The following is a 26,026-nucleotide window of genomic DNA, read 5'->3' on the forward strand; positions in this document are numbered from 1 at the left end:
ACTGGTGCATTAGAATCTGCTATCTTTATCGATTGTCCAGTGACATTCCATCGATTGGAAGTGAAGTTATTGCGTTTTAAGTGTTAATATGTTTGTGTTATCGGTGAAAATGAGCTTTGAACAAAGTGCCAGCATTAAATTTTGTTTTAAAGTTGTTAAAACTTTTACCGAAACATTTCTATTGATGAAACAAGTTTATGGCGATGATTGCCTATCTCGTAGCAGAGTGCAGAAGTGGTTTCAACGTTTTCAAAGTGGTCGTGAGGACATAAATTACAATCAACATGTGGGCCAATCAAAATCCGTAAACACCGGGAATTCCATCGAAATTGTGCGTGAATTCATCAAAAATCAGCCGAAATCACCATTGAAATTCATGCAAATGATATTTAACATCTCTAAAACATCGATTTATCGCATTTTGACCGAACATTTGGGCGGTTTCTTCCTCACAAATGGACTGACGACCAAAAATTGCTCAGAATCCAACATTCGAAGGACGATTATTCGACCAAAAAGCACATTTTAACCATTAACTACTTCCCGTATTCACCTGATATGGCACCATGCAACTTCTTCCTTTTCGGAAAAAGCATTTGATCATGAAAGGAGAGGCCATTCAAATGGTTTTACTGGCGGCCATACCGCCCAACGAGCTAAACACTCGTTCGACTCGGCTTTTGGACCGTGCAAAAAGTTGTATTGGAGCAGAAGGAGACTAATTTGAATAAAATAAATTGATTTTGCCGAAAAGACCATTTGTTCTGTTTTTTTAAGTCCTGTTTACTTTGGAACGCACCTTGTACTTCCATAAATACCCATATTCAGGGTTGCGAATTTTTTCATTCATAAATTTTGGATAAAAAAATTGATTTTCAATTTTCAATTGGAACTTCCCAACCACATCTTGGATTAAAAATTTAATCATCATTTTTTGATTCCGATGTTGGGATTTGGATTATTAATTTCAAATTTAATTTCTCGTTTTTGGGATTCAAATTTGTATACCTTGTTCAGGGTTTAAGTTTGCCAGTAGTTTGTAACACCCAAAAGGAGACGTAGGCCATTCAACTTAGTATAAGTATATATATTAGGGTGTGTCAAAAAACGAATGTTATTTTTCGCTTCGTACTCTAAAAAATTGGTTGATATACACCTCTAATAAAGCATCTTCATGTATGAGCTCTTAATTATAACGGGAGGGACCTTCGCTTAACGGCCTGTATTTTTTAAATGCTTGTCAAAAAAGGTCCAAAACTAATTTTTTCGTAAATCTAACCATTTAAAAGATATTACGGTTAAAGTTAGATTATTTTTAAAAAAAAACATTTTTTTTTCTTTTTTTAAAATTTTCAAACTAAATTTCAAGGTATTTAAGTAGGTAGGAGTGTTGCCATCATGGGCTAAATTAACGTTGGATTCGCTATTTTGATACCGTGTCGTAGAGCCTTATAGTCTAATATACATATTATCTTAGTCTATAGATGGTTGGTCCTTTTTTACATATTTAGTTGGTGTGAGACAATATGTTTTTGAATTGACAAGCCCACCTTAACGTATTACCTCTTGAACACCATCAATTTGTTCCTTGTTTCTTTGCTATTGTAATTAATCGTTATGTTAGATGTCATTATGCAATGCTTTCGAAATATGACGAATTTGAGGAAATAAGTTGAAACGTTTTGATTCCTAGCGTCTATGATAGCCGGATACATTCAAAAAGAGGGAAATTGTGTGTCATATGAATTGAAGATTACCCTCTACCGCATGGCCATCTTATTTATGAAAAAAAATTAAAACTCCACTAATATACGTTTATTTTGAATCCTTTTACATATATTTGTAGAAAAAAATACTTTACAATGCATATTTTACCAGAAAATAAAAGCCGCCATATATGGCTCTCTATGCATACAATGTTGCTTGGAGTGTATTACTTTTACTCAGTGTGGAAGCGTGTGAAACAGTTTGGAGTGGGGGGGCAAAGTGTAGCACAAGAATACATTACATTCTCACAAAAGTATATACTAACGATGAGCAGTCATTGGTTTGACAAAGTTTGTCTATTTTTCATCCAGTTCGGAAAGTGTCCGATACAGTGCCTGTAACGTATAGAATTCAAAAGGAAAGTTTGACGCCCCCTTTTTTTTTTTTTTTTTTTTTTTTTTTTTTGTTTTAAACTCTCTTTTTGGTGCCTTCCTCTGCTTGTTTTCGGAGATGAAGAGTTTGATATGGATGCAATTGGACGCTCTCGTTTTCGGGATTTTCCTAGCTTGCAAACATATTCGCTCACTGCAAGTTTGAAATTAGATAACAGCATAAATTCCCCTGACTTACGGCGCCACAAGATCCAAGAATTTACAAGGCACATATCAATCATGTGGAAAAAAAATATTTTTGTACCAAATTGAAAGAACTCCGCTGGCGTCTCTAATTCATCGATAAAACTTGGAAGCCCCATGTCTCCTTGAAATAGAAAGTTTTCACTTAAATACGGTGGCAAGTTATTTTCTTTCCAGTTTGGTGGTTTCGATTTTTTAGCGCGTTTTGCGTTTGAGCTAACAGGCACGTCATATACGTCTTCGGAACTGCTTTCATCGGTCTCCGGTCTCCATTGCTGAAAAAATTTTACTAAAATGCATGAAAGGCAAAATAGTATGTACTGCATGAAAGACCATATATGGCTTTGTCCGATTTTGCACAAAAGCGTGCCTATAGTACTTACCTACCAGGCGGTTTGTATTTTTATTGTGTGAACACTATGTTTTTCCTTCTTATAAAAATTTTTTCTTCGAGAAAAGTCCTAATTTATATGATAAAAATTTTGTCCAAAACACCGCGAAATACACTTAGCGTTACTCGATTTGATAGACAACTTTTCACAAAATTAAACGAAAACAACAAGCAAAACCTATCAAAATCAAACAGTATCTGAAATATCAACAAAGAATTGTCCAAAGAAAACTACCTTTACAAATTTGTTCCGCTACATCACTTTGCTAATGCAAAGCCAAATGCAACAAATCCCAAAACCATATATGGCGTTGTATGCGGTAGAGGGATAAGAGACGTTGAAAGACGATTTACATGTCCAATAAGATTCAATGAGCATACACAACAAAATAGTTTCTGCATAGGAGTGTGACTGGTGATGAAAAATGGGCCCATTACGACAACCTTAAGGGCAAAAAATCAAATGTGAAACGTTGCCAACCAGCCAGCTGGACAAATCAATGGGAAAATCCTATATCCATGACACCAAGGTAATGTTCTGTATTTGTTGGGATTAGAGGACACTACCGACAACAACTCATCAAATTGAAGCAATTGCTTAAAAATTCTCAGAATTTGCGACTAGACACAACACAATAAGTTTCAATCAAGAGAAGGCTCGACCTGATGTTTCAAGACCGGTTAAAAACTAATTGAAAAACAGCGAGTGTAAAGTTTTGAAGTACCCGTTGTGTAGCCCAGCCCTTGCTCCAATCGATGCAGAACCCACTTTAATTCGGTTCACATCAAAAAAGGGTATAAGGGCCGACATAGCGGTAGAATATGTATTAAGCTAGAATATGTATTAAGCTAGTACATATTCTGCCGCTATGCCGGCGCAGTTCTTTTGGTATGGGATCCCCAAATTGCCAGAAAGATGGTAAATTTTTATAGCTTCATATGGACAATATTGTATATATTTTTTTTATGTTTTCTTATTGTAATTCCCCTTGGATCTGATATATTTTTTCCAATCCTCGAATTGTTGTTAAAGTTAATTTCCGGAATATCATTCAATGCGATCCCCGTTTAGTGCCTTTAATTGACTCAAAACGGTTTTCCCGCAGCAGTCGTTTGAGTTTCTTGAATAGCCGCAAGTCACGAGGAGCTAAAGCAGGCGAATACGGTGGGGAACATGTTTTCGCTCGAAGTTTAAATTAAAAAGTCTTACAATTTTTCCCACATTTCATATAATACATATATTATAGTACTAATACCTGTAATACATATGTAATAAATTATGCACATAAAATATTATTTAGTGTAGGGCTTAAGTTCATTTCAAGAAATAATTTAATTAAATTAATTTTTTTAAATTATAGTTAGCTTTTTATTTAATTCAATTTTATTTTGTTGAGTCAGAGTCATTTCTGTTTGCAATCGATAATATTGATTTGAGAAAGTTTGCTGTGAGAAAAGGCCAAGTGCTAGGTTACATTTCTTTACAAGGAACAATAAGTTATTGGTTCGACGATTGCATAATTTATAACGTAGTCCTATTAAACAGCGATGTTATTGAATTGTTTATAATGATAACGGTTCCTCTTTTCAATGTATCAATCATATACACACTTACATATACGTGAGTGTAGTATGTAGTGAAGTGAATGCATTATAGGTCCGGATATTTTATATATATATGAGCATTTATAGAAGTCACTAATTGATCAGCCGTGTCTACCAAATACCAGATCTTCAAACAGGATGCTAATATTGCTCTTCCCAAATGAGAGTCGCTTTTTGGCTCTTTATTCTAAGCTTTGTAAAAAGTTTTACAGTGACCGGATTTAGTTCAAATATGCGCCGTTTCGTTCGATAATCTGTTTCCATCTAGACGGTAACTTCATAATACTCCCCTCGTAGAAACCAATCTCCTTATTTCCGAAGGACTCGGACAGAAAATTTTTACAAGCATCTTTTGAGTTCAACTTTACACCAACAAGGGCGTTCGCCATGGACAGGAACAGGTGGTAATCACTTGGCGCTATGTCCGGGCTACATGGTGGATGCCATAAAACCTCCCATCCGTGCTCCCGTAACTTCTGACGAGTCATCAACTAAGTGTGTGGTCTGGCGTTGTCCTGGTGGAACACTACACCCTTCCTCTTGTCCAATTCTGGACGCTTCTGGTCAATCGCCAGCTTCAAGAGGTCCAGTTGATCGGAGTAGATAGTAGAATTAAGCGTCTAGCCATATGGGAGCAGCTCATAGTGGATGATTCCCTTCTAATCCCACCAAACAAAACCTTCCTGTCCGTCAATCCCGGTTTGGCCACTCTTCAGGACGATTCACCGGCATTCGACTACGACCTTTTTCTCTTTATATTGCCGTATGTGATCCATTCTTCATCGCCAGTTACCATCCGCCTAAAAAATGGGTCGAGTTCTTCCGTTTCAGCAGCATATTTCAGGCATTGATTCGGTCCAGAAGGTTTTCTGTGTATTTAGTGCGATTTACATCGTATCATCTAATATATTCAAATTGTTATTGTCTCAACAATAAGTCAGTCTGAAGTAAGTAAGCGCCCAAAAGTGGCCAGCTTTGGTCAATAGGAAAAAAATTGTGTTCCATTAGGACAACAGCAAGTCACCACACATCCATAGTGACTCAGCAGGTGTTCCGAAAGTTTCGTTGGGATGTTTTTTATGCATTCACCTTATAGTTTGGCTTATATTGCTTATAGTGAACCTACATATTATACGAGTATGATTCACCAGTTTGTGGCTTAAGTCTTTCGTTTGTCACATTTTCGTTTTCGTTTCAGTTTGTGAAGTGCATATATATTATATACCATATATAGGAGTTGAGGAGTAAATAAGTAATGAAGATTTCACTTGCTACTTAATATCTAAATTAATTTAATTAAGGTGCTTAACTTACAAATACCTCTTCTCTCGATCAAAAGAAGTGAACGAATGAAAAGCATTAATTAATTATTACAGTTGCTGCACTTAATATACCAGATTATAAGAATTCACAACTTTTCTAAACACTTACTCGTACATAAGCACCAACATTGTTATAGATTATTTCATGTGGCTTACAATAATATAAAATAGGTTAACATGGTTATAACATGGTTCGAATTTGGTGGATATTTTGGGTATGAAACGTGTTCTTGCTCGACTCGTCCCGATGAAGCTGAATTTTTTTTTTAAAGAGTAAGATTGTGATTGTGAACAACGCAATAAATACCACCGATCAACCACCGTATTTGCCAGAATTGGCTCCGTGTGATTTTTTCTTGTTCCCCAAATGGAAATTGCCGCTCCGTGAAACCTGCTTTCAGTCGTTCGAAGGATCTGAAGGCCATCCCAAAAGTGCTTATGACAAGTAGCACTTTATTACATTTGGTCGGAATTACTTTCTTCCTCTGCTTCTCACGCAGCGTACTGTGTCAACTACTTTCAGAGCTGGAGTGTTTTCTTCCATTTGGACGACATGTTCAATCAGCGTAGCTGCTGTCTTTTAACTCGCTGAACTATACCTAATATCGTCGTCTATCTCATACAGCTCATCGCTCCATCGAATGCGATAGTTACTCGAAAAATCGTAACGTCGACTTATCAGATGTTGTTATCGTCCATGCCTCTGCACGATATAGCAGGATGAGAATAATGATTTTGGTTTTTGTTCGTCGAGAGATTACTTTACTTCTCAATTGCCTACTCAGTCCGAAGTAGCACCTGTTGGCAAGAGTTATTCTGCGTTGGATTTTGAGGCTGACATTGTTGTTGCTGTTAATACTGGTTCCAAGATAGACGAAATTTTTTACGATTTCAAAGGTATGATTGTCACCAGTGATGTTGGAGCCCAGTCGCGAGTGCGAAGACTGTTTGTTTAATGACAGGAGATATTTCGTCTTGCCCTCGTTCACCATAAAATCCATTTGCTTCGCTTCCTTATCCATCCTGGAGAAAGCACCGGCTGTACACTCTCTTATTTCTGCAGGTCCAATTATTTTCCCCAAAGTATATCGAAAAACCGCATGATAGGGAGTCGCCTTGGGTGAAAACTCATTTGGTATCGAACGGCTCGGAGAGGTCCTTCTCGATCCTAACGGAGCCTTTGGTATTGCAAAACATCAGTTTACACAGTCGTATTAGTTTTGCGGGAATACTAAATTCAGACATCCCGACATAAAGGCAGCTTCATTTCGTGCTGTGAAAATACTTGGCGTATGGTGAATGTCAGGTCAGTTGTTGATTTTCCAGGCCTAAAGTTACACTGATAAGGTCTAATCATTAGGCAATCTATCGACCCACGCCGCTTTTTTGTTCTTCAGACTGGTAATTGTTATTCACACTTCTTCATGGTCTGGCAATGGTCCGTCTGCTCTATCCTCATCGATTGGGAAATAAGGTTTGCCATCTAATGATGTTATGTCTTCACTAACATTCAACATCATACAACAGAACCATGTTCCAATATAGGTCCAACCAAGGTTGTAACAAATTTTTTAGTAACGTATTGAACTCTAAATTCTTTAGAGGAACGAATAAGCAAACTGAGAAGACCATGGTAACAATATGAATATTGAAATGAAGCATACATCAACAGAATTAAAATCTACGAGAAAAGAATATCGTTTTATATTTCTTAAGATTCAATGTCAAAACATTTCTATCACACCAATCAACCAAATTGTTTAGGTCTGTTTGCAACAGACACTTTTCATCAGTTGAAGTCATATAAAAAGCCTTACATCGTCGGCATAAAATAAACTTTTTGAGCATTCTATTACATAAGTGATATGGTTAATAAATAATAAGAACAAAAAAAGAGCATCTGAAGATTCATTAATTGTATATGAAAGAGTATCCCCAAATATAACTCTTTGTGTTCAATTATAAAGATAAGAAGATACCCACTGAAGAAATCTTGGTTGAAAGCCCTGAAGATCAAGTTTATGTACGAAAATCAAGAGATTTTCTTTATCGAAAGCTTTGCTAAAGTCAGTGTATATAACATTAGTATGCTTGCGTTCCCTTAAACCCAATGACAGATGATTTACAAATTCAAATTTGTCAGAGTTGCTTTCCCTTTAGGGATTATATCCACTTGTAAGTTCGAAAAAATGTGTTTTTTTCAACAACCTTGTACTAAATTTAAGCATTTACCAACTTATTCGAAATTAAATTAATTTGGTTCAGACTCAGCTCTGACATTTTTTCCAAAAAATGCTTTAAGCTCACATACTACTTCACACATAAGTATAAAACATGTTTAAAAAATTACCACTAATTTAAAAGTACCACAAACTAGAGCATAACCGTAAATATACACCGAATGTTAAAATCATTGCTGATATGATTAATCCATATACACTCAGCTTATCACCACTTTTTTGTTTCGTCATTACTTAGAAGTAATAACCAAATAAAATGTTGGTTTAAATGTAATAAAAGCGAAAATTTCACACGGAAACTAATATTCTGCGTATATTATACTAATCACTTATAGTATAGAACATAAGGGTACATAATATAAGGCTAGTTCCAAACAAATGGTTACCGTATATTATTAAGTGTTAAGCTATAAACAAGATAAGGTAGATTAAAGCACTGAAGTATGAACGACTATCAAACAGTGGGGGTGTAAGCAAGCTTAAGATTCAAAAGGGTTACCACCGGTTTAAAAATAGCCAATAAATAAAATAAATAATGTCTTTCATAACTACGAAACATTTTTTATAGGGATTTGATTTGGATAGGTCACTTTGTATCAAAGCTATATGCCACAGTGACTCGATCTGAAAAATTTCTTCGGCCGTAGGCAATAACGCATCTTATATAATAATTCATGAAGATATCTCATCAAATGCAAAAATTTTCTATTTAAAAACTCTTGTCCAATCGTTGTGTTGATTGGCAGCTATATGCTATAATATTCTCATCTGATCAATTGCTTCAGAAATGCCAATAATCCCTGCCAAATCTCGCGAAGATATCTTCTCAAATGAAAAAAAATTTCATACAAGCACTTGATTTCCGTCCAATATCGGCGGTCCCGACAAACGATCAGCTTCTTGAGGAGAAAAAGACTTGCAAAAATTCCATGTCGCTGCTTTAGTAGTAAAACCTGAGGGACTTTCGCGCTTACATACAGACAGACAGACGGAAATGACAACGCTTCACGCTGATCATAATGATAATTAATTTAAAATTTGGTTGTTGCGTACTTTTCTAATGACGCAAGTGAAAAGTAAACAACTGCCAACATTGTTTCGTTTCACCGGCGTGATATGTAATAATGGGTATCTTTCTATATATAAAAACATTTATTATCTTTTGCTGTCAATTACAGAAAAGCAACAACTTTAATGCTCTTTAACGATGTTGCGAAAACGTTCTAGCAAACAATTCTTGCCCCTCGCTAACATAACTACATAAATAGTTCACACTTCCTATATTGTCATGGCTTTGTCATCCAGCTGAAACTACATAACGCCGTAGTGAGCAGTTTTATCATTTTGAAGCGTAGATAATAGTTGATATCGGAGTGTTCAAAAGTATTTTTTCATTTGAAACGGCAGGTGTGTCAGATAACCATGACTGTTTATACATTGCGACAAAAATGTAGCCGGAAATTGTAACTAAACCCTCAGGTCATGTGGTAATCACTTGGCGCTATGTCTGGGCTATATGGTGGATGCGTGCTCCCATCCGTGCTCCCGTAGCTTCTGACGAGTCATCAATGAAGTGTGTGGTCTGGCGTTGTCCTGGTGGAACACTACACCCTTCCTGTTAGCCAATTCTGGACGTTTCTGGTCGATCTGCTTCAAGCGGTCCAGTTGTTCGCAATAGATGGTAAAATTAAGCGTCTGGCCATATGGGAGCAGCTCATGGTGGATCGCCAATTTCTAATCTCACCAAACGCACCGCAAAACCTTCCTGGCCGTCAATCCCGGCTTGGTCACTGTTTGGGACGATTCACCGGCCTTCGACCACGACCGTTTTCGCTTGATATTGTCGTACGTGATCCATGTTTTGTTCACAGTTACCATCCGCTTCAAAAATGGGTCGAGTTCGTTCCGTTTCAGCAGCATATCGTAGGTGTTGATTCGGTCCAGAAGGTTTTTTGCTTGACACAAATGCGGCAGCCAAACATCAAGCTTTTTTCGTTTTTCGTGTATCCAACCTACTGCAGATGGTTTAAAATGATTTCATCTTCTGGGCGATTTCACGAGATGCCACATGCCTGTATAACTCGATGTTTTCCATGATTTGATCGGTATTTATCGTCACAGGTCTTCCGCCGGCTGGTTTATCCATGGTGTTGTTTTCACCCGCTCTGAATCGTCGAAAGCACTCCTCCGCAGTTCGAAGAGATAGAGCACCATCCTCCAAAACACCACTAATCTCACGGAACGTTTAGATATTTGACAATTTAATATGTACTTCTGCATTTGAATTAAAATTTCCAACATCTCTGACAATTCGGGAATTTTCCCTTTGTAATCCATAAATAAAGAAAAAATAACCTCAACAACTTGTTTGAAAGCTAACACGGCAACAAAAATGTCGGTTTCATAACGTGGCACCTTCAAACATTAGAAAAGGAGCGGAGGCTTTCCATTGTTGATATTTCATCAAATTACTTTTGGAAGTGTCAGAATTCAAACACTTTTGTTTTGTTTGTATTAGTGGCTCTGATTTTTTTATTTTTCTTTTCGCTTTGCAAGGCGGGATCACGTTGCAGTTATTTTAATGCTCATATTACCAGTCAATTAAGTTATAGCATTCTTTTAAGAATGATGGCATCATAAAGAATTAGAATTTTCATTTCTAACACATATTGAAAACGTCTTCTCTTCGTTGTGAATCACCCACTCGATTCGATCGACTCATGAACTCACTTTCGGCATAGTTCAACAAATGGTCACTAACGCAATAAAATAACAATAATAACTCCCATCATTTCTTAATTATAATTCAATTGACTACACGTTCTGGTGATCTCTGAATGTGAGCGAACATGTTAGCTAGATGAGACAAAGAGATTATGGAAACACAACGAGACTGACTAGAGAAATCTGGTGAGGGAGGACGGAGCTCGGACGGAACCGTAAAAGTAATAAGTACCATACGTTTTAAAATATCGGTTCACTTGTGCCAAACTGGTCAGTCAAACGGTCTGCATAAGTACTATAAAAATCAGCTTAAGTTAATTACTTGACATGCATATATGTATATGTATGTTCTCTCAGTAGGTAGGTAAAGTTATTATTATTATACTCGTATTTACTTAAAAAGTAATGGTTTCATGCGTTCGTTGTATGACACATTACTGTTGGAACGAATACCGTTTTTGGGATTAAGAAGTCGCAAATAATGTATCTATAGTCCTCATTATTAGTATTAAGGGTGGTTTCGTCTTTTACATAACCTCTACCTCTATCATTCCCGGTTATTAGGAAAATAATTATTTACTGTTATCGCACAAGCTGTAACTACTAGTGGCTATTTCTGAGACGGACTCGAATTGAAAAATTCTTCGAAAAGCTTCTGTCGATCAGTAAATTGCTCTCTCTATACTTCACCGATAGGATCTTCTGTTTTTATTGAGTTGAGCTCTGGTATAAAAAGAAATTTTATTTTGTATGTCACGGTGTTATATATTATATATATATGTATATAAACATATATATATTTTTTTTGCAAAAGGCACACTCATGACGTAGTGTTTGAACGGAGAGAAAGGAGAGCAGAACTGAGCAGCCAAATGGGCGTACATATACATACATACATATGTTCTGATCGCTTTGGCATAGGGTTCATTGTATTTAATACATAGAGGGGGAAACATAAAACATAACGGCTGTTGAATGCAGGTGATGTTGGCGCTAAAAAGGGCGCGGCGAGCTGTTACGATCTGTAATGTGACACGCGACTCGTGTGAGTGATGCACGAGTTATTGACGGCTAATAAAGTGCTGACACTGTCAACGCGGCGGTAGTGTACGTTTATCACACATTTTTTCGAACACATAATTTAATTAGAATACTACACCGCGATCAATTATATGTACATATGTATATAATAAGAAGCCAATATAAATTAGTCACAGTTCATGCTCGTTCACGCGAGCGCCTAGTTCATCTTGCAGAAGAGCTGTAAACGAAAAAGATACAGCAGTTTATCACGAGCCGTTGGTGAGCGTCGTAGGCTATGAGAGCAAGCTGCAAACGGGGATTTCCAAAAAATTAATAATTATCGAAATTAAATTTAAAAAAAGTATGAAAAAATAATAAAACAAAATTTGTGAATAATAAACGACGAATTGTGTAACGTGCATCTCTACTGAAAAAATTGTTATTTAGTTAGGCACATGTGTACGTACATATGACGTACATATACACACCGGTGTGTGTCAGCTGTCGGTCGGTTCTTTACATTCCTACATTCCCGTGTTTGCTATCTAATTAAACAGATGTGCTTTACAAGATCGCACAGTGCTTGCAAATCACATATTTACATACTTATTATATAGTACATATGTATGTATGTACATCTGTGCATTCATATAATTAGACTCAGCCAAAAACGCTCACCTATCGTTAGCCAGGGAAATTTTGCCATTCGATTTGAGGGCGCATTCCGCTTCGGTACTTGCTCGCGATTTGTTGTTGTTGTTAACACTTTAAAAAATCCATCATACATACATATACGACAACATAAGTTACGGTTCGTGCGTCTTGTTCGCGTGCACGCGTGTCTTCTTGCTAGTGCACACAGTTAAAGAACCAAAAAAAAAAAAAAAAAATTAATTAAAAATTAATTTTTGCAATAAAATTCGGTTGTATAATTACATAAAGTATAAGAAAAAATGCAAATGAAGCAGAGTTTCGGTCGGAGTTTTCTGAACGAATTTAAACTGAGAAAATTCGGCTTCAAACATAAGCATTTGGATCAGTTCTATCAATCGCAGGTATATAAATGATCAAATAATCAAGTGTAAAATTAAATCGACCCTATTAGAAGGCAAACAAATTCTTTTAACCTAGGGTAACACAAAAGAAAAAGTAAAGATGTCTTTCTGTGGATTGGCATTGAACAATTAAATAATCGTGGGAATTCGAATTTTGTGCCTACGCCAGTGTATTTTGTGTTGACATTGCAATTTTCGCGCTCGACGTTTTCGTGTGCTATTTTCGTTTGTGTGCATAAACAAATTTATTTGCATACATGTATACAAACATGTATACAAACATGTACTTAAATAAAAAATCATTCTATATTTGGCATAAGTTAGAGTTTCATGACCTTTGACAAGTTCAAGTGACAGCTGTTGAAAAACTTTCTTGTGCAAATTGCAATGCAAAGTGGTTAAGCGTGACTAAACAACACAAATTATAAAGAATTTAAATATCTTAATCAAAAGTTTCTCTATGGAAAAGCATTTACCTAGACCTTACAAATTTATGATTTTTTAACAAATGTGATATAATAAAAGCTATGTCATCATTTTTTCAGAGCTTCCAACGTTTTTCTCCCTTCTTCAGTTTTTATATGAAATAAAAATAAACAAATAAGGCATTATCTTAAAGGTAGATAAAGGTAGATAGATTGAAGTCTAGCAGTATTTACACGGAACAAGAAAAAAAGTTAAATTCGGCTGCACCGCAGATATTACCGCCTTCACAGATGGACTTCTTTTAGTAACTATGTGTTCAGTTTGTAAGGAAGCTATATGTTATAGTATGCCGATCTGAACAATTTTTTTCGGAGATTATATTATTATCTTAAACAGTAACATGTCAAATTTCGTGAAGATACCAAGTCAAATGCAAAAGTTTTCCATACAAGCCCTTGATTCCGATCATTCAGTTTGTATGGCAGCTATATGCTATAGTAAGCCGATCTGAATAATTTCTTCCGAGATTACATCGTTGCCTTAGAAAATAATCTATACCAAATTTCGTGAATATATCTTGTCAAATGCAAAAGTTTTCCATACAAGCAATAGATTCCGATCATTCAGTTTCTATGGCAGCTATATGTTATAGTCGTCCAATATCGGCAGTTCCGACAAATGAGCAGCTTCTTGAAGAGAAAATAACGTTTGCAAAATTTCAAAACGATATCTTAAAAACTGAGAGACGAGTTTGTATATATACACACAGACAATATAAAAAAAATCGGCCCACTCCGGGATTATCAGGGATAGTTGTCAAATTAATTGAAGTTATTTTTGAGGAAAAAAACAAAATGGTGAACTTCCAAAAAATGACGAAAAAATCGATTATTTTATATAATTGATCGTGTTGAATTTTTTTCGTGTATTTTTTCGAAAAGTTCATTCAAAAACAAAAATTTGAAAAAAAGGTCTCCAAAAGTCATTTCTACAAAAGTTAGGGCTATTTGAAAATAAAAAAGCCATTTTTTTGAAAAATGTCATGTCATGACATGTCTAAATCGACTAAGCTCGTCACGTTGAATGTTTACTATTTGTAGACAGTGAAATTCCCTATTACGAGCACGGACAGTTCTTGTAGCCTGACACCTCCCATAACCGAACAAAATTTCATGGACACAACGTTTTCATTCATATTTTCATACGAAACCAATTCCTATAACCGGCCGCGAAATCTTCTAAAGACCGAGCACGGACACTATTTTGATAACACTTTGTTCAGATTATCTCTGATAATCGTGAAAACTAATGGAAAAATGTCCATTTATTGACTCCTGCATGATATTGGCTCGCATTTATTATTGCAATATGAATATAGTTCTGAGTTCAAGCTTCTGAGTGTAAGAATACATTTTAAACACACGTTTTTGCCAGGCTCTCATATGTGGACAGCTCTCATAGCTAGACAAAAACACTGCGACGGTGAGTGTCCGATTATGAGGAATTTCACTCTATTTGTAGAGTTTCCTTCAGTATGTTACAAACAAGTTCTGGGTATAATTACAAATTATTGCCATTATAAACAATTAAAAATTTGTACTAGAACATAGTTGTGAACGTCGGTCGGAATGCGATGCCAATTCCGCAAAAGGCAACGCAAGCGGAAACTAACAAAAAAATGTTTCCCTAATTGGAGCGCAAAACATTGTGACTTCTAAAGCCAATAAGTGACCGTGCGTGTTGTACCCAGATAAACGTGTCGAAGTTGTGTTTCCCCTGATTCTTGACATTGTTTTTATACTCTCGCAACAAAGTTGCTAAAGAGAGTATTATAGTTTTGTTCACATAACGGTTGTTTGTAAGTCCTAAAACTAAAAGAGTCAGATATAGGGTTAAATATACCAAAGTGATCAGGGTGACGAGTAGAGGTGAAATCCGGATGTCTGTCTGTCCGTCCGTCCGTCTGTCCGTCCGTCTGTGCAAGCTGTAACTTGAGTAAAAATTGAGATATCATGATGAAACTTGGTACACGTATTTCTTGGCTCCATAAGGAGGTCAAGTTCGAAGATGGGCAAAATCGGTCCACTGCCACGCCCACAAAATGGCGGAAACCGAAAACCTATAAAGTGTCATAACTAAGCCATAAATAAAGATATTAAAGTGAAATTTGGCACAAAGGATCGCATTAGGGAGGAGCATATTTGGAAGTATTTTTTTTTGGAAAAGTGGGCGTGGCCCCGCCCCCTACTATGTTTTTTGTACATATCTCGGAAACTACTATAGCTATGTCAACCAAACTCTATAGAGCCGTTTCCTTCAGACATTTCCATATACAGTTCAAAAATGGATGAAATCGGATAATAACCACGCCCACCTCCCATACAAAGGTTATGTTGAAAATCACTAAAAATGCGTTAACCGACTAACAAAAAACGTCAAAAATACAAAATTTTACGGAAAAAATGGCAGAAGGAAGCTGCGCCCAGGCTTTTTTTAAAAGTTAAAAATGGGCGTGGCGTCGCCCACTTATGGACCAAAAACCATAACTTAGGAACTACTCGACCGATTTCAATGAAATTCGGTATATAATATTTTTTTAACACCCTGATGACATATACTAAATATGGGCGAAATCGGTTCTCAACCACGCCTTCTTCCAATATAACGCTATTTTGAATAAAATACGTAAATGACGGATAATGAAATCTCGATTATCACCTTATCATGCGAGAGTATAAAATGTTCGGTGACACCCGAACTTAGCCATTCCTTACTTGTTTTAATAGGGTTCAGTGTGACAAAAACTGTCAAACTATGGAATAAGCAAATTATATTTTTGTGAATATTGGATAAAAAGTCTTTTCCTATTTCTAATCAAACTTCAACTTATTTTTTTTTATTGTATTTATAATTAACTTTAATGAACCAAATATGTACCATTTTGATCGACCACTTTTTGACATTTTTCAGCAAGAGACATTATTAAATCAGTATAGAACTTTTCTGGTTTCTCGGCGAAAAACTGCGACAAGTAATTTTCGCAGGCTTCTCTTGAAGCCAACTTTACTCCATTAAGGCAGTCCTGCATTGACCAAATGGTTGTCCAATGATGCCAGTCGGCGCTATAGGTTGGGTGCATCAAAACTTCTCTGCCAAGCTTTCCCAGTTTTTGCCGAGTCATCAAAGGTGTGTGTGGTCTAGCGTTGTCTTGATGGAAGGCGATTTGTTCTGTTGATCAGTTCTGACCGCTTTTTCGATTGCTTGCTTCAATCTCATCAGTTTTTGACAGTAAAATGTAGAATAAATCGTTCGACCAGGCTGGAGCAGCTCATAGTGGATGATGCCTTTCCAAACCCACCAAACACTCAGCATATCCTTTCAAGGCATCAATCCAAGTTTTACGACCATTTGTTGAGCTTCAACACGATTGATCCATGATCTTTTTCGCACATTATTGTCGTATTGGATCCACTTTTCGTCTGCTATTACTTCAGAAATGGTTTGATTTCATTTCGTTTCAGGAAAGAATCGCAGATGTTAATTCGGTCCATTAAATATTTCAGGGACAATTCATGTGGTACCCAAATATCAAGCTTCTTTTTGTAGCCATCTTTTTTTACATGTTTTAAACCCGTTTGATGATGAATGTTAAGTTCCTTAGCAAAGTTTGTAGCAAACAATAAAACCTCAACATTATTTAAATTATTTAAAATTTGACAAACATATTATTTTCGAAGTGAAATGGCGCGATGTTGACCATGACCATGGCAATATTTTAAATACATTTACCTTAAATGTTTGATTATATTAGAGAAGGTTTGCAAATGTATACAGAATGTGGAATTTTTTTGCAAAAATGACGTGTTTTTGCTGAGTGAATTGGAAAAAGATAACAAATTGTTGAATTTGGGGTGGAAGCATACAAGTATTTCTATATTCTTCCGTGTAATTTTGTGTGACTAAGTTTCATAACCGTTTGTTGATATGTATATATGCAGGTATGTGCCATGTGTAAATACATATGGCTAATAGTACTTCTTATCAAAATTTTAGAAGGCGGAAATATCGCCACGTCACTGTTGTGTAGACCGATGATATCGTTGTTATCAGCCACTATGCGCTCATATAAAAGCTTAACGGCTTAATTTTTCTGCTCAAATACTCTTTTATCGCATTCGAATGGAGAATTCACAACGACAAGGTGTCACCCTATACTTATTATAAACTGTTCGTTAGCCAAGATATGTAACATACCGCGTCCAGTCAGAGCATGTTGCTAAGATCAAGTAATTTAAAAGTAATTTTAAAGACCCACTTTGGACCCGAAGTATCTCGCAGCTACACAAGCTAGGGTTGTAGATTAATGCTTGCTAAGCTCGTGGGAGGTCCACGGATCCAGCAGTGCAAGATGATCAAACAACCCGACAGAAGGTTCCCCACCCACCTTCCCCCTTAGTTTCGATGCAGGATTGAAAAACCTCACTTCAGCGATTTCGTCACGGCCACATTATCCTTCTAGGTAGGCGCGCAAAGAAGGAATCATCCCGCGAAGATTCCGTGTTGCAGTGGTCTAAGCTACCGGGGATGCATTCGAAGGAGCGGAGGGCTTAGGATTGTTCCTGCTTGCGGCCCATAATATATACCCATCTTTTAAAATCTTATAACAGCTTTCTCCACTATGCACATGCCAGATATGTATGTCTACAAGCGCTACAAGGTTAAAAAATTAAAAAATAAATATTGCATTAGCTAAGTTCCGTTACTTTTTGCAGTGTATTTAACCGAAAAATATAATAGTTCGAGGAATCATAAGCCAAACGTACCGTACCTTAACACCATCTTTTATAGCTGAATCACTCTCCTCAAATTTTTAACATCTGCCTCCACTTTGTAATAAAGTTATTTTAATGCATGTACATTTGTCCAACCATTTAATTTAAAAATTATGGATAAAAATATTAAGCTAGGTTGGAAAAGTGTAATAGTTTAGTGTTTAAAGTTGAAAAACTAAAAAAAGTACTTAACATCAGCAGTACTAATTTCTTCAACAGAACTGTAAATAAACTAGCAACATGTTATCGACTGAAGGGCATTGATCGCCATGGTTTTTGTGCCAATTTGTCAATTGCGGTGACTGGAAGCACACAACAGATACAGTACTTAAATACTTAGTATATGAGTACATACATATAAATATACATACATAAAAACATAGTAGCGTCATACGTTTGACGCTGTTTCAGGAACAGTAAGTTGATGTTGCGGTTTTTCCATAAAAATAAATACGGAGAAACACATTTTTTTTAATAAACAGCAAATCTTTGTAGTTTATGGGGAACTTTGCTAATTATTTAATCTTAAGTTTTACAAACATTCTTAGAATTACTTACTGAACATTATTAAAAAATATATAATATTATTAAAAAAAAAATCAATCTAACTTAGATCACTATTAAGATTTTAAACTGTGTAGATCATATCTGTAATATATGTACATATGTATGTACTTATATAGTATGTTAACACTGCAGGCCCGGAGAGAGCGATTAGAGTATTTTTATACTATGACAACATGTTGTACAAAGTATAATAGTTTTGTTCACCTAAATGAAATTTTGAAATCCGAGTGATTATCAGCTTGTGCTGGCGATAACTTGAGGGTCTTGGCTCTGTCCTCTAAATGATAAAATGTGCCTATCTTTCCAATCACTTAAGCTAACTAAACCAAACTTACTGAGAAGAAGTTTTGAATCAGTATAAAAATTGGACAATGGACTGTACTCAACCAATTCCAATCAAGGTGTGTGAGCATATTCAATCTTTCACTGTACTGTATACAATTAAAACATCAAGTTATTAGGTTAAAATCTTGCAAGGTATTTACTCGCACTCCCAAAAGTTGTACTTTTCAAGGACCTTGACACCAAATATGTGGACACCAGTGCGTATGGCTAATTTTTTACCAAACGTCACTCTGTGAGTTCTAGTATTGAAATTCGTCGAAAACATTTTAAGAATCTCTTTCAAAAATAATATAGAAATTTGAAAGCGAGATTGCACCTGGCAACACTTAATGTTGCCAAGTCCAGAAATATATATAGCAGCCTATGTAGTATTGAAGATTATGCCTTCATTATGCCACTCCGATAGCAATCCTAGTGCTAGCGTTTTATATTTTCTACAATTGGTTCTCTAGAGCGGTGTGCATCCTTGACATCAAAATTACCGGAACGGAGTCGACAAAACCAAAATTGCAATGATTGACTCCGGCAGAATCAGGCCTGTAAATACTACTCATATTTTCAGAACCTCGCCATCATTTAACGAAGAAGGACTTTATAATAAGACTTTTTTATCTTTATTGGCATTCATCTACGACTTGATCGGCTTCTAAAATAAAAGAAAGAGAAAAATGGCATTGCACCTAACACACAGTAGTATCCAACTGGATGAACAGAAGCTGCTTAGCCGCCAAACCAAGTAAAACTGAAATGTTTATGTTGAACAGGATGTGCACTTCTCCTCTTTCAAACCTGTTGATAAGATCAAATACCTAGGAATTATCCTCCACAAAAAACTTTCATGAAGGCCGAATATTGAGGAGAGAGTAAGAAACTCTTTGGTTGGCTTATATTGCTGTATATGAGCTAAAGGGAAAAGGTGAGGACTCTCATCAAATGTGAGGACAGCTTAATTAAGCCAATAATGTTCCATGGCGTATTCGCTCGAAAATGTTACATTTGCTATTAAACCTGAACGTATCCAAAGAGCGGCTCTTTTAGGGCTCTCTGAGGCAGTGCGGGCTACACCAACATTGTCATGCACATTGCCGGCAGGTGCATTGCTGCGAAGTACGCTCTAAGGCTCAGGGATGCTGGGCATATGAAAGGAACAAGGATACGCCGAAACTCTCTTTTCCAACAATTGTATTCCTGAAAATTTGCAAACTAACTGTGCACTCAAAGCTAGTTAAGGAGACTCCATCCTCACTAGAAAATGCATGAAGCAAATTTATCACGAGTCACGAGACTCGTTTAGGTGCCTGGTCATAGCGAAATTGTTGGAAATTGCAAAGCTGATGAGCTAGCTATAAGTTGCTAATATTGGAAGGGACTGAGTTGGAACTCCACTGGCCTCTTGCTCTTTGGCACTGTACTAATAGACTTCCCCAGCGTTTAGCAGACGCTCATCGACGACAATTCGGCGTTCGCGGTGATATCTCTGTTAGAATCGACTTCTTAACCTAAGCTAACCCCTTAAGTAAGATTCAAAATAGGGTAAGTGGACGTAAAGAACAACCTGAGGTTAACGAAGCGCTGAAATTGGTGTTAGTAGAAGTTAGATAGAGGTAATACTAAGCTTGGCAGTTTAATTGAAGCCGTTGAGTGTGGGCTTCATTTTATAATACAGACATAGTGAATAATTCTCTCTTCATGTGTCTTTCGATTATTTCGAATTTACAACAACATTTCCCTTTTTCTTTTCAGTGGCAAAGTGGTGCGCGTAGTTTTTATTACCTTCTGTTTCGATGGACATGGGCGTTCTTTTTTATTTCTGTGTTCATAGCCTCTTTGGTTTTGCAATTATCAGGTGGCAAATTCTTCATCTTCTTGACGAACTGGGGCATAATTGTGTGCCTGCTGGCACAGCTAAGTGGTGCCATACTCGCGACACGATGGTACTACAATTTGGGCAACGCACGTAGTGCTGTGATGGAGGGTAAAATATTGAAAGAGCCCCCGACCACTCCAAGACTGATCAAATTCTATTGGTTGGTGCATGGTGCGTCTTTAGCGCTGGCGCTGGTCATCACCACGGTTTATTGGATATTTTTACATGGGAAAATGGGTAAGTTTCTTGTGATATTTATCGGCTCCATACATTTTAGGAACACACACCATATATCGGTCTTGCAATAGGGTAACACATTATTTATAATACATGTCAAATTTTTCATTCTGTGTGCATTTTGACAATTGTTGCTGACAGTGGCAATTAATTTTTATTGATAATCCAAATTCGCTGGTAGTTCTTTAAGTCATCCGAACATGTTTTATGCATAAGAATCTCAGAGAGATCTATTTTTATTTTTTTAGAACATTTAAGGAATTTGCGGTTGAGTCTAATTTCAAATACGAAATTTCCATCCTTTCTTGTGGCAGATTTTTTGTGGTGGAGAGAAGTAGTACACGAGCAATTCAATAAGTGAATATCCCAAAAGGCGGGGTGGTTTCGCTCTTTCTAAGGAAGAGTCGAGAACTGGGAATTTCAAGTTAAACCGTTCACTAGAAAATCTTATATTTCATATCTTCAGTTTTGCGGCCAACTAGCTGGAATTTAAAACAGATTTGTGAAAAGTTTCAGACGATTTTACAAGCAGTTATGTGTGATCCAAATCGGGAATTGAATGAACTTAATAGCAAATAATTATTTCACCATCTAATAATCAATTAATAACACTTTTTTCTGGCTGGAGTGAATAATGTCATTAAATACAATACGTAAAATTTATAAAATAGTCCTAAATGAAGCAGTAATGAAGTTAACAGTTCGTATGGAAATTATTCAAAATACTGCAGCATGTTCAGTCAGATTTATTCCCTGTATTAAGGGATCAGTAGGGTAATCTTTTTAAATTTTTTTTTTTACATTTTCTGTTCTCTTATACCCTTGGAATTAATGTAGAAGCCCACTTTACCTTTGTAAGGTTTCGAAAAAGGTCCAAAAATAGTAATACCGCTCGACGTTCGGGGCGGTCGGAGTTCACACCTCAAACTTTAAACGCGTTTTTCACAAAACACACTTTTTTAAACTTGCGGACATGATTCCGGTTGAACAACTCAACGCCTGGCTATCGTCCCCAATTTTTTTTATATTTTATTGACAATGTTATGACAAAATTTATGTAAAAAAACATGGGGAGAAATTAAAAAAAAAGTTTATTACTCTTTTATTTATCAAGAATTTTCCCTGATTCTAATAGAGACGATAACCATTCACGTATTTTTAAGAATAAATTGGGTTTTTGTGTTTCAGATCAACCAAAGATGAGAAATCGTGTCCGCCAGTGAAAAAACTCATCTCATTCACCCAGCCATTTCTCCGACAGATGTCATCAAAAAATTCCGAAAAAAATTGTTTATACACTCCACGATATATCTCATGATATGTGAAAAAAGTTCTATTGTAGAATAAAAATTTCTATGAAAAAAAAAAAAAATTCAAAAAACAGGCCAGATTACCCTATTGACTCCTTAAAAGAATTATCATTGGCTGACCTTATCACATCCTGTTATATGTTGGCCGTAATTGTTTAGTTATGATGCATTTTGTAATGTTTTTCCATCTGTTATTTGCAACTTGTTGAAATTGTCTATTGATCTCTCTTTTGATCGATCCCAGCGGGCCTAATACCAAGCTCCGCCTCGGATTCGTTAAGGAAAGCTCCTGCCTTTGCCAACTCGTCTGCTTTTTCGTTACCGATAATGTTCCTGTGACCGGGAATCCAGATCAAGTCTACTTGGAGCTTGTCTTTTATTGAGCTTTGTCAGTGGCGTAGCTACAACTTCGAGCACCCGGGGCCAAGGATGTTCTGCCGCCCCCCTTTATCTACCTACCTACAAGTTTCATGAGGTGGTTCGAACAAAAGTGAATTTTTACAAAATATCTTCGATATTAAGTATATAAAATTTAGGAACTAGAAGCCACGCAAATTCTGAAGTTCCAAAATTCTCACAATACGGTTTTTGAGGAAATTGATAGTAAATTTACAAGACATCTTATTAAAAGCCATAGAAAAAACCCATTTTCGCCCTATATCTTGTACACTTTTGACACAATTTGCAGGAATTTTTGCCCGAATTGGAGTTTTTAAATACCATTTTTGAAAATTTGGAGAAATAAAAGTATTTGTTACATTCAAAGCATAGGGTAACTGTGAGAGTAACACGTCCCGAAGATCGTTTTGCCGCCCCCAAGACGTTGCGCCCGGGGTGATGGCCCCCTTCGCCCCTCCTAGCTTCGCCACTTAAGATATCGTAAATAAAGACCGATATATACGGATGCTTTCTAATGCCTATATTAGACTATGTTAAGAATTCACCCCATTTTACCGGTTTTTGCAATAGGGATTGATCTTAAATTTTTTATTTGTAATTTCTTTTCATTGTGTTCAGTAATATCTTCAATTTTACCATGGAAAAATATACGCAAGAACAACGTTTCCAAATTATTCATTTTTATTATCAAACTAATCGTTCTCCAATTGCAATCCTTTTCGTGCGCTTTTGCCATTTTATGGTCGTAGTAAACGTCCACCTTCAAGTGCCAATAAGACAAAGAACCGCTCGAAGTAATGAAAATATTGCTGCCGTTCAGGCAAGTATTGATGAAGACCCCAATTTGTCGATAATAAAAAGTTCTCGAAGATTAGGACTACCTCAAACCACAACCTGGCAGATTTTGAGCAAGGATTTGAGCTTTCTTCCGTACAAAAGTGTTCTCACTCAAGAACCACTGGATCACCGTAAATGTCGTGAATTTGCTAATTTTGCCTTGGAACAATTTGAAAACGATTTTTCTTAAGAAAATAATCTTCTCCGATAATGTTCACGAAGAAAATCCAAGAATTATTCTTGAACAACCATTACACTTACCTAAATTAACTATGATGGTGTGGTTTTGTGGCATCTTTGGTCCGAGTTCTTTCGAATTACCCATCTAAAATATCAAACTTCCTATGGTGCGAAGGAATACGTGAACCATGTTTTATCAAGATACTACTCTGTAGTAAGATGTTGGAAGAGTATAAAATATTTTTAGACTTAGACACATGTTAGATAAGTAATCATGAGCTCAAACATTGGAAAAATGCTTTATGGAAATATATTATATTTACTTGAAAGTATTTAATTGAATTGAGGTTGCGATAAAACCACTTGTAATTAAGTTAATTAATTTCAATAACAAAATATTACTTAATTGAATTGTATTTAGACGGCCTTTGCGTCCTTTTCAAACATTCTGACTTTATTTGGCAAAATCGCCCCTACAACAATTTCACACTCACACTCTCAACAACAACAAGCTAAACAAACGAATGTGACAAAAATCTCACTTTGTATTTAAATACTTGCAGACAAACCCATGCTCTACCCCGTGATGAGCTTCATAACTCACTGCCTCAATTCAGTATTCATGTTGGTGGACTTTTGGTTGGTGGCATTTCCGGTGCGTCTGCTGCATATCATCTATTGGATGCTGCTACCCATATTCTTCTACATATTCACTGTGATTTACTACTTGGCGGGCGGCACGGATGAGTGAGTATTTTGAAGTTTATGAAATCTCCACATATACTTATATGCAGTATATACTTACAAAAAAAATATGCTTACATACATATGTGCTTATTTCGCCTATGTTACTATTATTATTTTGATTGTGATTTATGGTATATTCCTAATTTCAATTTGATTGTATGCGCCTTTTGCAGATATGGCCACCACTACGTTTATCCAATTTTGGACTGGACCAATCCCATGCGAGCCGTAACCACCTTTGCTGGCGTTTTCATCTTGTATATTATCTATGGCATTGCTTTGTTTCTGCTTAGTAAATTTAAGAGATATCTGTCACGTACTGTGAGCGCCATGGATAGCCCACATGCCATCGGATTAATCTAAACTCTCGCAGCAATGGACTTTTTTGATTAGCAAAAATATTTTAAGCATTGTAAGACATTTTAGTATTTGAATTTTTTAACACACACATTCATGCGCTCTGGCAGATATACATAAATACATATACGTACGTACATAATTATGTTGGACATGGATTATGTAAATGCAGAGCATTCACATACATACAGCTGCGGTCAATATAATAGCACCACGCATAAATTTATACTAACTCCGTTTATATCTCTTTAACTCTTGGGCCAATTCAACTCATAACAAAATAGTAAATTATTTGATGCTAATAGTTCATTATCATAAAAAAATTATTTGGTTTTTTTTAACAGTTTATAATATGTTAATGAATTTAAACAAACACCTTAAAAACTACACAGTCAAAATAATAGCACTTCAATTCATTTTTAACAAAAATTATGGTCTTTCTTAAAATAAATCAAAAATTTTAGTCAGATATCTTTTAGATTAATACTAATAGTAATTAATTACATATTTTCAGTACTTTGTCGCGTGCCCTTTGTTTGCTATTACAGCGGCACAACGCCTTCCCATGGATTCCACTAAATGCTGGCATCTTTCAACTTTTATGGAGCTCCAAATTTTCTGCACAGCCTGCCAGAGCCCTTCAACAGTTGTTGGTTTTATTGTAGATACACCCTTCTTTATGTCGGTCCACAGATTTTCGATAGGGTTCAAATCCGGGGACTGTGCAGGCCACTCCATTACATTGATGGAGTTATCGTTGAACCATTTTTTTGCCATTTTGCTGGTGTGTTTGGGGTCATTGTCTTGCTGGAAGACCCACACCAGCGGTATTTCGTAGGAAGCATACGGCAGCATAATTTCATGAAGGATTTTTACATAAACCGATGAATCCATAACGGTTTTAATCCAATATATGAGACCCACACCTTGATATGAGAAGCAACCCCATACCATAATACTATAACCTCCATGTTTGATAGTTTTTGATGTGAATTGTGGCTTGTATTCGCTGTTAGGTGGCCTACGGACAAAACATCTGGAACCCTTTCCACCAAAAAGAACAATTTTGGATTCGTTAGTCCATAGCACATTTCTACACTTTTCCTTTGGCCAATTTAGATGTGCTTTAGCAAAAGATATTCGTTTAGCAACATGCTTAGAGGAAAGCAGCGGCACTTTTCGAGGACTGCAGGCATTCAGGCTGTTGTCTCGAAGTCTGC

The 26,026-nt window shown here is 36.3% G+C and overlaps 1 protein-coding gene across 1 annotated transcript; it reads left to right on the plus strand.

The window, feature by feature from the left end:
• Positions 1 to 11,683: 11,683 nt before the first annotated feature.
• On the plus strand, positions 11,684 to 24,993 carry LOC105225665 (protein rolling stone). Its single transcript, XM_011204242.4, has 4 exons — positions 11,684 to 12,702; positions 20,616 to 20,976; positions 24,266 to 24,449; positions 24,623 to 24,993. Exons 1-4 carry the CDS (start codon positions 12,601 to 12,603, stop codon positions 24,810 to 24,812), a joined length of 837 nt encoding a protein of 278 aa, XP_011202544.1. The 5' UTR covers positions 11,684 to 12,600; the 3' UTR covers positions 24,813 to 24,993.
• Positions 24,994 to 26,026: the final 1,033 nt, after the last annotated feature.

The sequence above is a fragment of the Bactrocera dorsalis genome, chromosome 1 (assembly GCF_023373825.1).
Source record: "Bactrocera dorsalis isolate Fly_Bdor chromosome 1, ASM2337382v1, whole genome shotgun sequence".
Lineage (NCBI taxonomy): Eukaryota > Metazoa > Arthropoda > Insecta > Diptera > Tephritidae > Bactrocera > Bactrocera dorsalis.